This window comes from Gavia stellata, chromosome 24 (genome assembly GCF_030936135.1).
Source record: "Gavia stellata isolate bGavSte3 chromosome 24, bGavSte3.hap2, whole genome shotgun sequence".
Classification (NCBI taxonomy): domain Eukaryota; kingdom Metazoa; phylum Chordata; class Aves; order Gaviiformes; family Gaviidae; genus Gavia; species Gavia stellata.
Window position 1 is genome coordinate 10343941 of NC_082617.1, and position 12738 is coordinate 10356678.

General features: G+C 47.7%; 1 protein-coding gene across 1 annotated transcript in view; it reads left to right on the plus strand.

Moving 5' to 3' along the window:
* Nucleotides 1-4123, plus strand: part of NOTCH1 (notch receptor 1) — a 44447-nt gene extending 40324 nt beyond the window's left edge. Inside the window, exons 32-34 of the mRNA XM_059828948.1 lie at nt 11-158; nt 271-368; nt 827-4123. Coding sequence (XP_059684931.1) covers nt 11-158; nt 271-368; nt 827-2299 — 1719 coding nt within the window. The 3' untranslated portion in view covers nt 2300-4123. The remainder of the gene's footprint in view (nt 1-10; nt 159-270; nt 369-826) is intronic.
* Nucleotides 4124-12738: the final 8615 nt, after the last annotated feature.

The window sequence follows — 12738 nt, forward strand, 5'->3', positions numbered from 1 at the left end:
GTTGTGGCAGATCCTGATTAGGAACAGGGCAACCGATCTCGACGCCCGAATGCATGACGGGACCACTCCTCTGATCCTGGCCGCTCGCTTGGCTGTGGAGGGCATGCTGGACGATCTCATCAACTGCCATGCAGACGTCAATGCTGTGGATGATCTAGGTACTGCAGGCAGCTAAAACAAAGGCTCCCTCAGAGGTGGAAGGAAAGGGCTGCTTGCTGTTACTCTTACCACTCACTGATGTGTGTTGTATTTTGTGGTCTTCCTCTGTAGGCAAGTCAGCACTGCACTGGGCAGCTGCTGTGAACAATGTTGAAGCCGCAGTAGTCCTCCTGAAGAATGGTGCCAATAAGGATATGCAGAACAATAAGGTAGGGGTCTCCTGGGCTGACATAGGCAAGGAAAGAACCATTTGGGGAATCTGTTAAAGGGTAATTTTTGCCTAAAATACAACACTGCCTGGCACTGAGACTCTGATGTGATTGTTCTGCTGTGAACGAAGCTGTTGGATTTAGCTCAAAGAAGTATTGTGGGATTTGGTCCTACAGGTGATGTTGAAGGGCCATGCAGTGCTTGGTGAGCAGTACGATACAGTGTTCTTGTAGCCATCTCCTCACATGTTCTGGGTCACTCGTAGGGTTCCTGGTTTGATATCAGTATAAGGACAGAGCTCAGCAGTGTAGGAAAAAGCAGCAGCAAAACCTCACCAGAGGAGAGACAATTACTGTCTTTGCCACCCGACTGCATGGTGTTGGGTGCTGGAGCTCAGGTTAGTGTTAGCCAGGAGAATCTATGAACTTAAACCTAACCATCTTTGCTGGATATCTAGGAGGAGACCCCACTGTTCCTCGCAGCCAGAGAAGGGAGCTATGAAACCGCCAAGGTCCTGCTGGACCATTTTGCCAACCGCGACATCACGGACCACATGGACCGGCTCCCACGGGACATCGCCCAGGAGCGCATGCACCACGACATCGTGAGACTGCTGGATGAGTACAACCTGGTGCGGAGCCCACCGCTGCACAACGGCCCGCTGGGAGCACCCACGCTGTCCCCACCGCTCTGCTCTCCCAACAGCTACATCGGCAACCTGAAACCTGCCGTCCAGGGCAAGAAGGCCAGGAAACCGAGTACCAAGGGCCTCAGCTGCAACGGCAAGGATGCCAAAGACCTCAAAGCCCGGAGGAAAAAATCACAAGATGGAAAAGGTTGTCTGCTCGACAACTCCAGTGTGTTGTCCCCAGTGGACTCCCTGGAGTCGCCCCATGGGTACCTGTCGGACGTCGCCTCTCCTCCGCTGATGACCTCTCCATTTCAGCAGTCCCCTTCCATGCCTCTGAATCATCTGCCAGGCATGCCTGATGCCCACTTGAGCATCAACCACCTCAACATGGTGGGGAAGCAGGATATGGCCATGGGAAACTCCAGCAGGATGGCCTTTGATTCGGTGCCGCCGCGTCTCTCTCACCTCCCCGTCTCCAGCCCCAGCACAGTGATGAGCAACGCCCCGATGAATTTCTCTGTTGGCGGAGCGGCTGGTCTGAACGGGCAGTGTGACTGGCTCACCAGGCTGCAGAACGGCATGGTCCAGAACCAGTACAACCCGATGAGAGGCAACATGCAACCAGGGGCACATCAGCAGACGCAAAACCTTCAACACGGCATGATGACCTCCCTGCACAACGGCTTGCCCACCACAAGCTTGTCGCAGATGATGAGCTACCAGGCCATGCCCAACACCCGGCTGGCTTCCCAGCCTCACCTGATGCAGAGCCAGCAGCTACAGCAGATGCAGCAGCAACAGCTCCAGCAGCAAAACATGCAGCCGCCGCAGCAGCCGCAGCAACCCCAGCAGCAGCCGCAGCAGCAGCAGCCGCCGCAGCAGCATCACAACCCCAGCTCCAATGCGAGCAGCCACATCGGCCAAAATTTCCTTGGTACCGAGCTGAGCCAGCCCGACATGCAGCCGGTGAGCAGCAGTACCATGGCAGTCCACACGATCCTGCCTCAAGATTCCCAGATGCTGCCCACGTCTCTGCCATCCTCCCTCGCCCAGCCCATGACCACCACGCAGTTTCTAACTCCACCTTCCCAGCACAGTTATTCCTCCCCCTTGGACAACACCCCCAGCCACCAGCTCCAGGTGCCCGACCACCCTTTCCTAACACCGTCTCCGGAGTCGCCGGACCAGTGGTCCAGCTCGTCTCCTCACTCCAACGTGTCCGACTGGTCCGAGGGCATCTCCAGCCCTCCCACGAGTATGCAGTCACAGATGGGACACATCCCCGAAGCCTTCAAGTAAAAGACAGTGTTTGAGAGACGCTGGCGCTCGGTGGGAGTTAGAAGCTCGAGGGAGATCTTTTTTACAAGGACATTGGATGCTTTTATTAAAGGATCCTTTTTAAATATGTTTTTATAAAAAAAATAAAAAGACAAATTAATTTCTTTTTTTTTAGTATTTATTTATGTACTTTTTATTTTACATGAAAACACTGCCTTTTTATTTATACGTTCTATTGTTAAGAACTCAATGTGGGACACCAGTTGTGTTTCAAGAAATCAAAAAATTAGGTTTTTATAGGACATTCTCTTTTGTTTGGGGGGGTTGATTGTGTTTGATTTGAGAGGAAATGTTTATGTAAAGCTATAAGCAGCAATTTGTGATTCTGAAATGCCATTAATTTATTTTTTTCTCTTTCAACTCAGAAAGAGAGGTGAGAAAGAAAAGGAGAAGGAAAAATTGACTAAAAATACCACTCCTTAGGGGGAAAAAAAATTAAATATGGACAGATTTTTGAAATGTACTTTAAAATGTTTCCTTTGCTATTATATCTGAGAGGACATTTTATGGTACCGGTCATGAATCTTTGTTTAAATTTCAGTATTATATAGTTGTACATTTGCCTTGATAATAGAAATTTTTGTTCTCTCTTGTTTTTATATATATAAAAATATATATATTTAAATGATTTTTATGATCTAAAAAAAAAAAATAATCGGGATTATAGACCTGTAAGAACAGGTTCTAAGCTAAAGAAAAAACCCTACAAAACACGAATACTGTCCCCCACCAAAAAGAAGTGTATTTGCCAAACTTTTAAGAGAGCAAGCCCGTAACTATGGAGTATATACCAAACCCATAACTGTGGAGTTTATACACAAAGGAGACTTAATTTTACTTTTAATGTCTTTACTGTTTTTTGTTTTCATGTTTGCATTTGAGTAACTGTTTAAGAAATAAATGCCAATATAAACTTGTAAACCGCATCCTTATTTTAAGGATGGTCTGCCTATTTTAAAGAAGGCGTGTCTATTAATGCAGACAACCTGAGTGAGATTACAAAGCATTATAACACTGCCACCGCCAAGTGCTCGCCCGTATCCAGCTCCTCTGGCAGCGCAATCGCTGGGTGCTCAGTGGAAAGCGCTGCCGGTTTTGGTGGGATGCTGGACTGGCTAAACAGGAGGGCGAAGGACAGCACAGCCGAGGCTGTGCTGTGAAACGTTAACATTTTGTTCTTGTTAGTCTGGAGTGATGCATCTTTTTTTATATTGATGTACACTCTTTCTGTGTATCATGTAAAATATAGTATAAGCCTGTGGCAGATTTAATGTTTGTAAATATGTTTTTTTTTAAGAAAAGGTGGATTTTGTTTCAAAAATCTAAATGAGCAAGTCTTAAATATATCATAAATATATCACCTTATAGAGGTGTTGGAATATCACTCACTCGGGTGCAAAGGCAAGCAGACACCCTAAGACTGGATATGCGTATGGGACAGGCAAATAGAGAGCAGTGAATCAAAAAAACCTAAGAAAAGGGTTCCTTTTCCTCTTTCCTTTTTATTAGAACACCAAATAAAATGGATATTGCTCAAGGCACAGCGCCTTGCTGAACACTCATCTTAGTTAACATTTCAGACCATTGTTATTGTGACATGCCTAAATATGAGTGATAAAAACATCACGTGGTGTTGAATCTTCCTATGTTTTATAAACTAGAGTGTAGTTTAAGAAAAGATATCTTCTGTAATAAAGTTATCTACATGCAAAGTTGTAGTTTGCAAAAATGATGTATTTTTTTTGGTTAACTGATTTGCAATAAATGATGCTTCTGGGCATCTAGATTTTACTAAAACTGGAACTTAGTGTTTTTGTTACGGATCGGTGCAAATCTGGGCTCGATACCCGCTGTCTTTCAATACTGCAGGGCTGCCTCTCGGCACAAAGTATCGGCACTTTCCTAACGTCTTGTTCTCTGTGTTAAAGCTCAGAGAAGGGCTTTGGACAATGAAACGTTCTCCTTAACTTGTGCAAAACTCTCACGCCCTTGAGATGTCTGGTTTGAGCAAGGCAGGAGGGGCTCTGCCCAGGTAGCCCTTTACCTGTGCTGTGGATGCTTTGATGTCCTCTCCGGCCTCTGCCATTAGGTCAGGATCTAAAAGGGGAAACATTGAAAAGTTGTTTTACAAACCGTCACTAACGCATGTTCAAAGTACTGTATTCCGTCACTTAAAAACTTTGCTTTCTGATCAGTTTTTTAGGAGCATTCTGGCTGATGAGACGGCCAAGGCTAAAACATGGCCACATGCTTTCAATTACATAGTGCCTATGGAAACCCTCTATGAGCAGTGTTAAGAGTTATGTATAGCGCTTCCTACTTCACACAGCGCTGAGCATATGGCTGGGCTCTCAGATGTGGTGGCTTGCACAGGTCGGAACTGGGAAGCCATCCGACAACACTGCCGAGGGGCAGCAGCACCGAGGGAACGTTTCACTAATGCCACTCCAGGCACAAACACCGTGCAGAAACATTTGCTGTCCTTGCTGGACTCAAGGTTTTTAAGGTAATTTAATTTAATTCTTTCTCTTCCCCACAGTGATCCTGTAGTCCAAATGCAGCTGCAAAGTCCCCAAATAACTGGATATAAATAGCCAAGGCGCGGACCTCCTCCCAAATCAGATAAGCCTGGTAACTCCTGGAATGCTGGTATTTTCCACTCCGTGGCCGGGGAGGGAGTGGGCATGTGTGTACATGTACCCGGTATTCAGCCCCAGACGGATTCGGGGCCGCCAGACATTTGCTGTACAACTGGTCAGAAGCTGGTGCTGCAGCAGTGGCATTTTATGTGTCGCCCAGCAGCAGTGAAATGCAGCGCTTTCAGAGGTCAGGGAGGGGATGTGCCAGTGTGCGCTCCCTGCAAACTCCATGGAAAGGGGTATTTTAACTGAGGACAAATCCCTCTTCCCCCTGCAAAACATGGTTTACCAGTGAGGATCTCACTACTCCAAGAGACACCCTGGAGATGGGCTTCCTGAGACGTGCTCTTCCCCCCAGCTGTGTCTCGCTGCATCCCATCTGGGATATGCTAGATGAAGTGTGTCTGCCTTCACCGTGATTCGCACATGTGCTGTCCATGAATCATGTCTGGGAACATCCAGCCATGTTCCCACGCAGCCCATCCTTCCAGGCTTCTCCCACATGTACACGTCCCAGCACTCGCGCCCGTGGCTGGCTGCAAGCACGGCATGCCTCCGCGCTGCCAGTGAGACTGGGAGATGCTCACGCCAGTGTGAGGCTCTAGTAAGGCTCTCTCCTATCTGGTCTAGTGTCCAACACTCCGGTCACTCATGGTCAAGGCAGGAATTTGACCTGGAATGGATTAAAAAAAAGGGGGTTACAAGGATGTGCAAAACAACGTGACGTTGCAAGAGGCAACTAAACACATGTGGCTCATTTCAGAAGTGAGGGGCTGCAAGGCACGTCATTTTCCATGAGGATGGGTCAGAGGGACAAAACAAGGAAAGAGGGGGCTAAATACCAGGGAAAGAGGCAAACCAAAAAGGTCTGCGTTGGCACATGGAGACATACTAATAAATTGGCCACAAGGTAATTCAAACCAGAACTAAGAAAAGGGTTTTCTAAGCAGTAGAGGAGTAAGGGATACAGAGTTTAGTTTTAAAGTGTTTAGCCCCCAATGACTCTTACATTTATGAAGGCATCTGGTGACCCACAAACTCCTGCCAGTCCCTCGTTCCTGCTTTCCTGAGTGGGTACATGAGATGATTGTGGGGTCACAGATCCCCAGCTGGGATCGAGGCAAAGTTAAATGAGAAACGAGAGAAATGGCCCCAGTTTCAAACCCTCCCTCCATACTTAGGGCTTTCCCACCAACTCTCTATCCAGAAGGATTTGCCTTCCCCCAATCCCTTCCAACCACCCCACGTTGTCCAACCACAAGATCATCTTTACCTCATGTTGGTAGAGATGCTGAGAGCTGAATTTCAAGCTCTCACGTCAACAGAAGGTGCTGAGGAATGAATGGGTCATGGCAGGTACAGTTGTTTTAGCGTTCCAGGCGAAAAAGGCTGAGAAGCAATAAAATTATATCCCGTGCCAAGGGAAGGGTTCAGAAGTGTTTGCGTAAAACAAGATTAGCACCAAGCTATTCCGATGGCAAGTATGTTGATGCTATGAGGAATCGGTGCATCTGAACTATTTGTTTACATGCTGGAGGGCTTGGGTTTTTTTATTTTTTGTTTTCATTATTCCTGCTCAATTAGATGGGACATTTAGAAATTGCTACTCTGTATTGCTTTTACCTCCAGGCTATTGGTGTTTGCTCAGAAAGTTGCTAACAGCTGCTTGAACCCTGATTGCCGAATTGTTACTGCAGCTCAAATCACCCCCTTAAGAATGTACAAAAGGAGCCAAATTCATCTAAGGTGTAGCCTCTCTCGAATTACCCATGGGTTAATGTGGCTGGGGTAGTTTGAATAATCGCAGCAACTAAATGAGTAAATAAATAAAGCTCAGCTTGTCTGAGTTGGCTAAGCTGATACAGAATCCCGATGCTCAAAAGAGAAACTCTCCTTTAGCCATTTTCCCTGTTTCTAAACTCAGAGAATGCGCCTTTTCATAGTGAGCTCCTGGGGCAGGGCTGTGTTTATGGTTGCCTGCAACCTGAAGGTGGAATAAATTGTGAGAATTTAATGGGAAACGGTCAGTATAATTTGTGTTGTACCTCAAGTAAGCTGTTGAAGCAGGAGAGAAGGACACACGCTGTCCTCTTCCCACCAGCAAGTCTTTTCATTTGTAATGGGTCACTCTCAAGTCCAGAATTGGCTGCATTTGCTGAATACAGCAAATCAGTTAGAAAGCTTCAGGGTAAAAAGGGGTTGAATGTCTTAATGTGACAATTCTTTACAATCACATACTTATCAGGAGAACAGCAAAGGTGAGATCCCATCATTAGTGCTTGCATTGTGGATGTATGTATATAGGTGTGTAAGAAGAGGGTTAGATATGTAATGTAAGTATATAGCTACAGATACACATGTAGACTGCTGATGGTATTTACAGAATGCGTATGTATTTTTAAAAAGCCAATCAGGCTAATTAAAATCATGTTCCCTCAGATTACACCTGTTAGGGGAAATATCAAGGGAGGCACTGCGGGACATGGTTTAGTGGGCACAATGGTGTTGGTTGATGGTTGCACTTGAGGATCTGACAGGTCTTTTCCAACCGTAGTGATTCTGCGATTCTGTGACCCAGGCTTTATCTGCAATGCATGCCTGTGTAGGGAAATTTTATTTGACAAGCAGTTTTATAAGAATATTCCTACAAAAGAGGGAGATGAAAGGCACTTGAAAAGTCACAGCGCTGCCTCTGGTTCCCACACCAGCATCAAAGTGCTGCTTCCCCCCCTTGGACTGAGCTTTGGGAATATTACCCCGCTTTAATGATCAAGCGTGCAGAAACAGGTCTTGAGCTGATAATGACCCTTGATTAAGATGTTTGTTTAGGCCGCTTATATTTTCCCCTCCGAGGCCTGTTGTCGGGTGCAGAGTGTGACAATACCGGCACAGCGGCCACTGCCTGTACGTGAGATATATCCTTTTTACGCTTGAACAGGGCCTCCCCCCTCAGCAGCTTTGTGTTTGCGTGAGAGACCCTCAAGACAGAGCCAGGACACAGAGCAGAGTGGAGTAAAATCTTTAGACTTGGGCATCACTGTTTGATATCCCGCTACGATCTTGTCTAAAAAAAAAAAAAAAAACACCCAAATGTACATTTCTCTGGAGAAGTGCTTTTATAAGCCTTCAAGGTGACGCATCCCAGGGCCAGCTGTGTGTGTGGCGGGGCTGAACGGGGGCACCCGCTCCGCTCCAGCTTTCGGACACTTGTGCGCTCACGCCATTAATGCCCCGTCACAAATTAAGGCCCCACGGACCCGCGGGGCGGGGACCTCGCCTTGCAGCAAGTCACAGTTACACTTCCCTCTTCCTCCAAAGACACAGTTTTCCTCGTTCTCAGCTTCAGCGACCCGCAGCAGCCTCCCGAACCGCCCTGCTCCCCCTCGCCCCCCCCGGCCCCTCTGCCTTCGGCTCCCGCCCTGACAGAGCGGCCTCAGGCTGCGGCCCGCCGCGCAGGCCTGCCGGGGCCGGGCCGGGCCGGGGCCGGCGGTCCTCTGTCCCGCCCTGGCGGCCGCCTCCGCCACTGCAGCCGCCCCGGGAAACCCGGGGGCTCCCAAGTCCCGGTGGGCGCTGGGCCGGGCCGCACCGCGCTGTGCCCGGCGGCTGCCTGAGGAGACCAGGACCCCCACGGGGCCGCGCTCCCCCAACCCCCGACCGGTGGGAGCGAGGCCCGTGGCGGAGAGCGGCTTGGCAGCGCGGCTCCCCTCCGGGGAGAAGGCCTCCCCCGCGGCACGCCTGCAGCCCAGGCCCCGCCGAGCGGCAGCCGGGAGCGGCGCACCGACCCAGGGAGGCCCAGGGACCGGCCGCGCCCGCAGCCGCCCCAGCCGGGACTCGAACCGGTGACATCGGAGGCCGGAGCCGCACTGCGCCTGCGCCATGCCGTGGCGCTGCGAGGCGGATGCTGTCGAAGCCGCTTCCGCCCTTAGTGCTGTTATTTTTTTACCCTCCGACTCTTCTGCCTTCCCACTTTTCCCTTTAAAGGAACGCGGAAGGGCGGGGGGAGCCGGCGAGAGAGAAACACAAACAAGCGCGCGCGGCGCCGGGCCCCGCACGCGCCGTGGCGTCATCGCGCGACGCGGCGTGACACGTCGGCGGCGGCGGAACTCTGAGCCGGATGTTCCAAGATGGCGGCGGAGGGGGCCGGTGCTGCGGCCGTGAGGGGAGGCGGTGCCCGCTGCTGAGGGGCCTCCGTCGGCCGGGGGCTGCCAGGTACCGCGGGGCGGGGCGGGGCGCTGCCGCAGTGCGAGGGGCGGCTGAGGGAAGGGGCGCGCCGGGCTCGGGGGCAGCCGGGGGGCTGGGGATCCCGGGCGGGCTGCGTGAGGAGCGCAGGGCCTGAGGTGCGGGCCCCGGGGCTGGCGGCGGCCGGTGCCCCCTCTGTGCGGCTGGAGCTGCCCGGCGCCGCCGTGCCTGAGCGCGGGTGGGCCTCGGGGCGGTGGGACCCGGGGCCGCCTGTGGCAGCGCAGGGAGGCGGCGGGTCGCTGGCAGTCCCGGGGTTCGGCCCCCGGTCGCGGTTGGGGCAGGCTGGGATGCCGCAAGGAGGGGCGCAGCGGTGGAACGCTGCCGCAGTCGGCGGGGCTGTGCTGCCGGGGCGTCTTTCCTGCGGGATTTGGGTTGTTCTGGGTCGCCTCGAGTGCCACGGTGGGACCGGCGCACACACTGCAGCCGTGCCGAGTACTGTTTCGTGCGGTGGGGGAGAGAAAAAGAGATCCTGCCGTCAGAAGTATCGCCTGACGTTCGTTATCGTGTATTTCCTTTGCTGAGACACAATACTTCTCGCAACTCGGGGTTGTTTTTTCGACTTGTCAAGTGTCAGAGGTCTGTGCTTTATTGGAGTAGCAACTGGTGCTGACTCAGTAGTACAGTTGCCTGAAAGTGTTCAGGACCTACTGGTGTGTTGGACTCCCTTATGAAACAAATGGAAATGTTTTATGCTGCCACTGTCTATGAATCATACTAAGTTCTGTGCTTTTGATTCCCGAGGAGCTCTTTTTGCCGAGTAACATTTATAACTATGGTTGCCATTTATGAAAAAGCCGGTAGGAAACTGTCAGCGGTGCTAAAGGTGGAGAATGTGTTCAGTCTGAGTGTCATCCATGTGTGTGCAGATGTGTAGCTGTCTACATAGAAAAAAAAACCTGAAAAATTAGAGTCCCAGATACTGATTTCTAAAGCTGCAAATCTCATTCTCCAGCTATTCTTGTCTTTGGGATTGCTGCAGGGGTTTTTTATTCACTTTGTTCTTGTTGTTAGGGATCTGTGTATATGAACATGTTATTTATTGTTTGGTGCATGTGTGTGTGTATCTATAGGCACATATGAGAATTAGCATTAGTACTCTGTAACCTGCTTTGTGGTCGTACTTATTCTTGTTTAAGAGTAAATTATTTAGCTTCTGTCCCTTGGAGATAGGATTAAATTAATTCCCCCCAAATAAATTATTCCTTCATGCAGATAAATCTTCACAGAGGCGTTTAAAACTAATCATGGCTATAGAACTCATCAGGTGAAATTTATTGATGGCCTTGTCTAGAGGCTAGTTTTAATCTTTTTTTTTCCTCTTTGGTAACATTTTCTTGGCACATCTGGAAACACACACCTTCTGCAATTGTTATTTCTGGTGACTAATGTTTAGCAGGCTGTTCTGCATTATCTATTAATAAACCTGCTGAAAGTTGAGAATTTCCAAACTAGATAAAGCAGAAATGGATTACTCTTAACTTATGTAGTTATTTCTCATTTATAAATTTCTTGAAATCACCATTTCTGTTAAGACTGGGTTGGGGGCAGGGAGGGTCAGTGTCACTGAGTTGATATCTTCTGTTTAAATTACCTGACATGGGCACGTTCATTTTCTGTGGACTTAATTCTTCAAATCTTGCATGCTTTTACTACTGTGTGCAGTCTGTTAATATTAACTTTCCTTCTGTAAGGAATCTGATACCCTTGTATTGAACTTCTGTAATGCAACATTAGAGATCTTGTTATAGGAATGGCAAGCCAGCGCTTTAAAGTAGAACTCTACGCTTCTTTTAGTTAGTTAATTACTGGTACTGGTTGTTACAAAAATGTGGTAAAATATTAGGATTTTTTTTCTTTGTGTACATCTGATAAGACACTGTAAAGAGTGAAGTCCACATTGGAAATTTGGAAGTGGGCATTTAAGTTGTAAAAACAGTTGGCTTTTGTGCTCAACTGTATTTCAGAAACAACTTTTGTATTAAGGACCGAACTGTTAGGTAGATAATCAACATTTTGTTCAGTTAAGTTAGTGCTTTCCAGGAGGTAGCCGTCTTGGCAGATGTTTTAATTAGCTTTTTTTCTTCCCCCCTTCGCAGTATGTTGCATAAAAGCACTAGTTTATTTGGAGGGGAAGGAGGAGTTTTTGTAGTTAGGTTAATACAGTAAAGAACATGATGAAAAATAAATGGGGATATCCAGAACAGCCTGGAGTTTCTTAAGCATGTGGAAGCTGAGGTGGGTGTTTAGGCAGGGTTTCCTGGTAATGTGGTTGGCAGTAGGCATGGCCAGCTGGAAAACCTTCACCTCGGTATCGTAGTAGGAGAAAAGATTGCAAAGCCCTAGAACCTTCTTGTGATTATTCCTTGATAGGAATTCAACAGGCAGCTGTGTTTTAAAAAAAAATGTTGAAGACAAATGTGAGTAATGCATGAAACTAATGAACTTTTCTATTTATGCTTTTCTGTTGAAGTCTGTTTCTGGTCTTCTTTTTTAACAAAACACAAACTTTAACAAATGTACAAAGTCTTAACTTAAGATACGGCTGTGAAATATATGGATATGGGGGAGAAATTGAGAGACTCTGTCTCCGCTGACTCGTATGTCAGGCCCTCTGAAAGAGGGACTTGGTTTATACATAGGACTGTTGGATTCTGCAGTGATGAGTAAAAGAGATTTTTCCCTAGGGTAAGTTGTACTGATGTCCAATAAAGCCTGTATAGATCACGCTATGGTACCAGTCAGTATGCTTTTTACTGGAATTTTGTGGTTATAAATCTTTATGAAATGCATGTAGTTACACAGCGTTCACTCAAAATGTATTTTTGTTAACGAGAAGGGTTTTGCATTTGAACTTCTCTGTAGCTATTAAAATTTTGGCTTGATCACAAACATCTGACTTTTCTGGCTTCCCATTTTATTACTCTTACTGACAAGATGCTGAATCTTAAAAAAAATACTAAAAATTGCACAGCTTTTTGTCTGTCTACTATGAACATAAGTGTATCTGGTATGAAACAATTGCCATGGGTACTTCACTCTGCATGACACAAACCATATTTGTTGTGTTCTATTAGAAAACAAGACTATCACTTGTTGCTAAAGCTTCACTGAGCTGAACTGGACAAGTACTGAAGAACAACTCTAGTTTTGTCATCTTCCCTCCTCCCCAGATTGTTAAGCGGTGATAAAATTGAAAAATACATGTTTCTGATTAATTTACTGAACTTCCTGTGCACCAAATTCCTAACTGGTATTGTTGGGAGTTCTTGCTGGCAGAGTTGGAATACTTCTGCGCTTGTCCTTTCCACCCTGAAATATAGCTATAACTCTGATACTGTGCCAAAGTCCCACTAGCGTTAAAGTAAGAACATTGATTAATTAATAGGTGGGGGGAGTTGACTGTCTTTTATATTCTTAAATGCAGTTTTACTATTATGCAGTATTCATCTAGAAGAGAGAATATTTGTGATGAAAACCCAGTTGCCTTTCTCAGAAAACACTACTGTCCTACACAATGTTTTC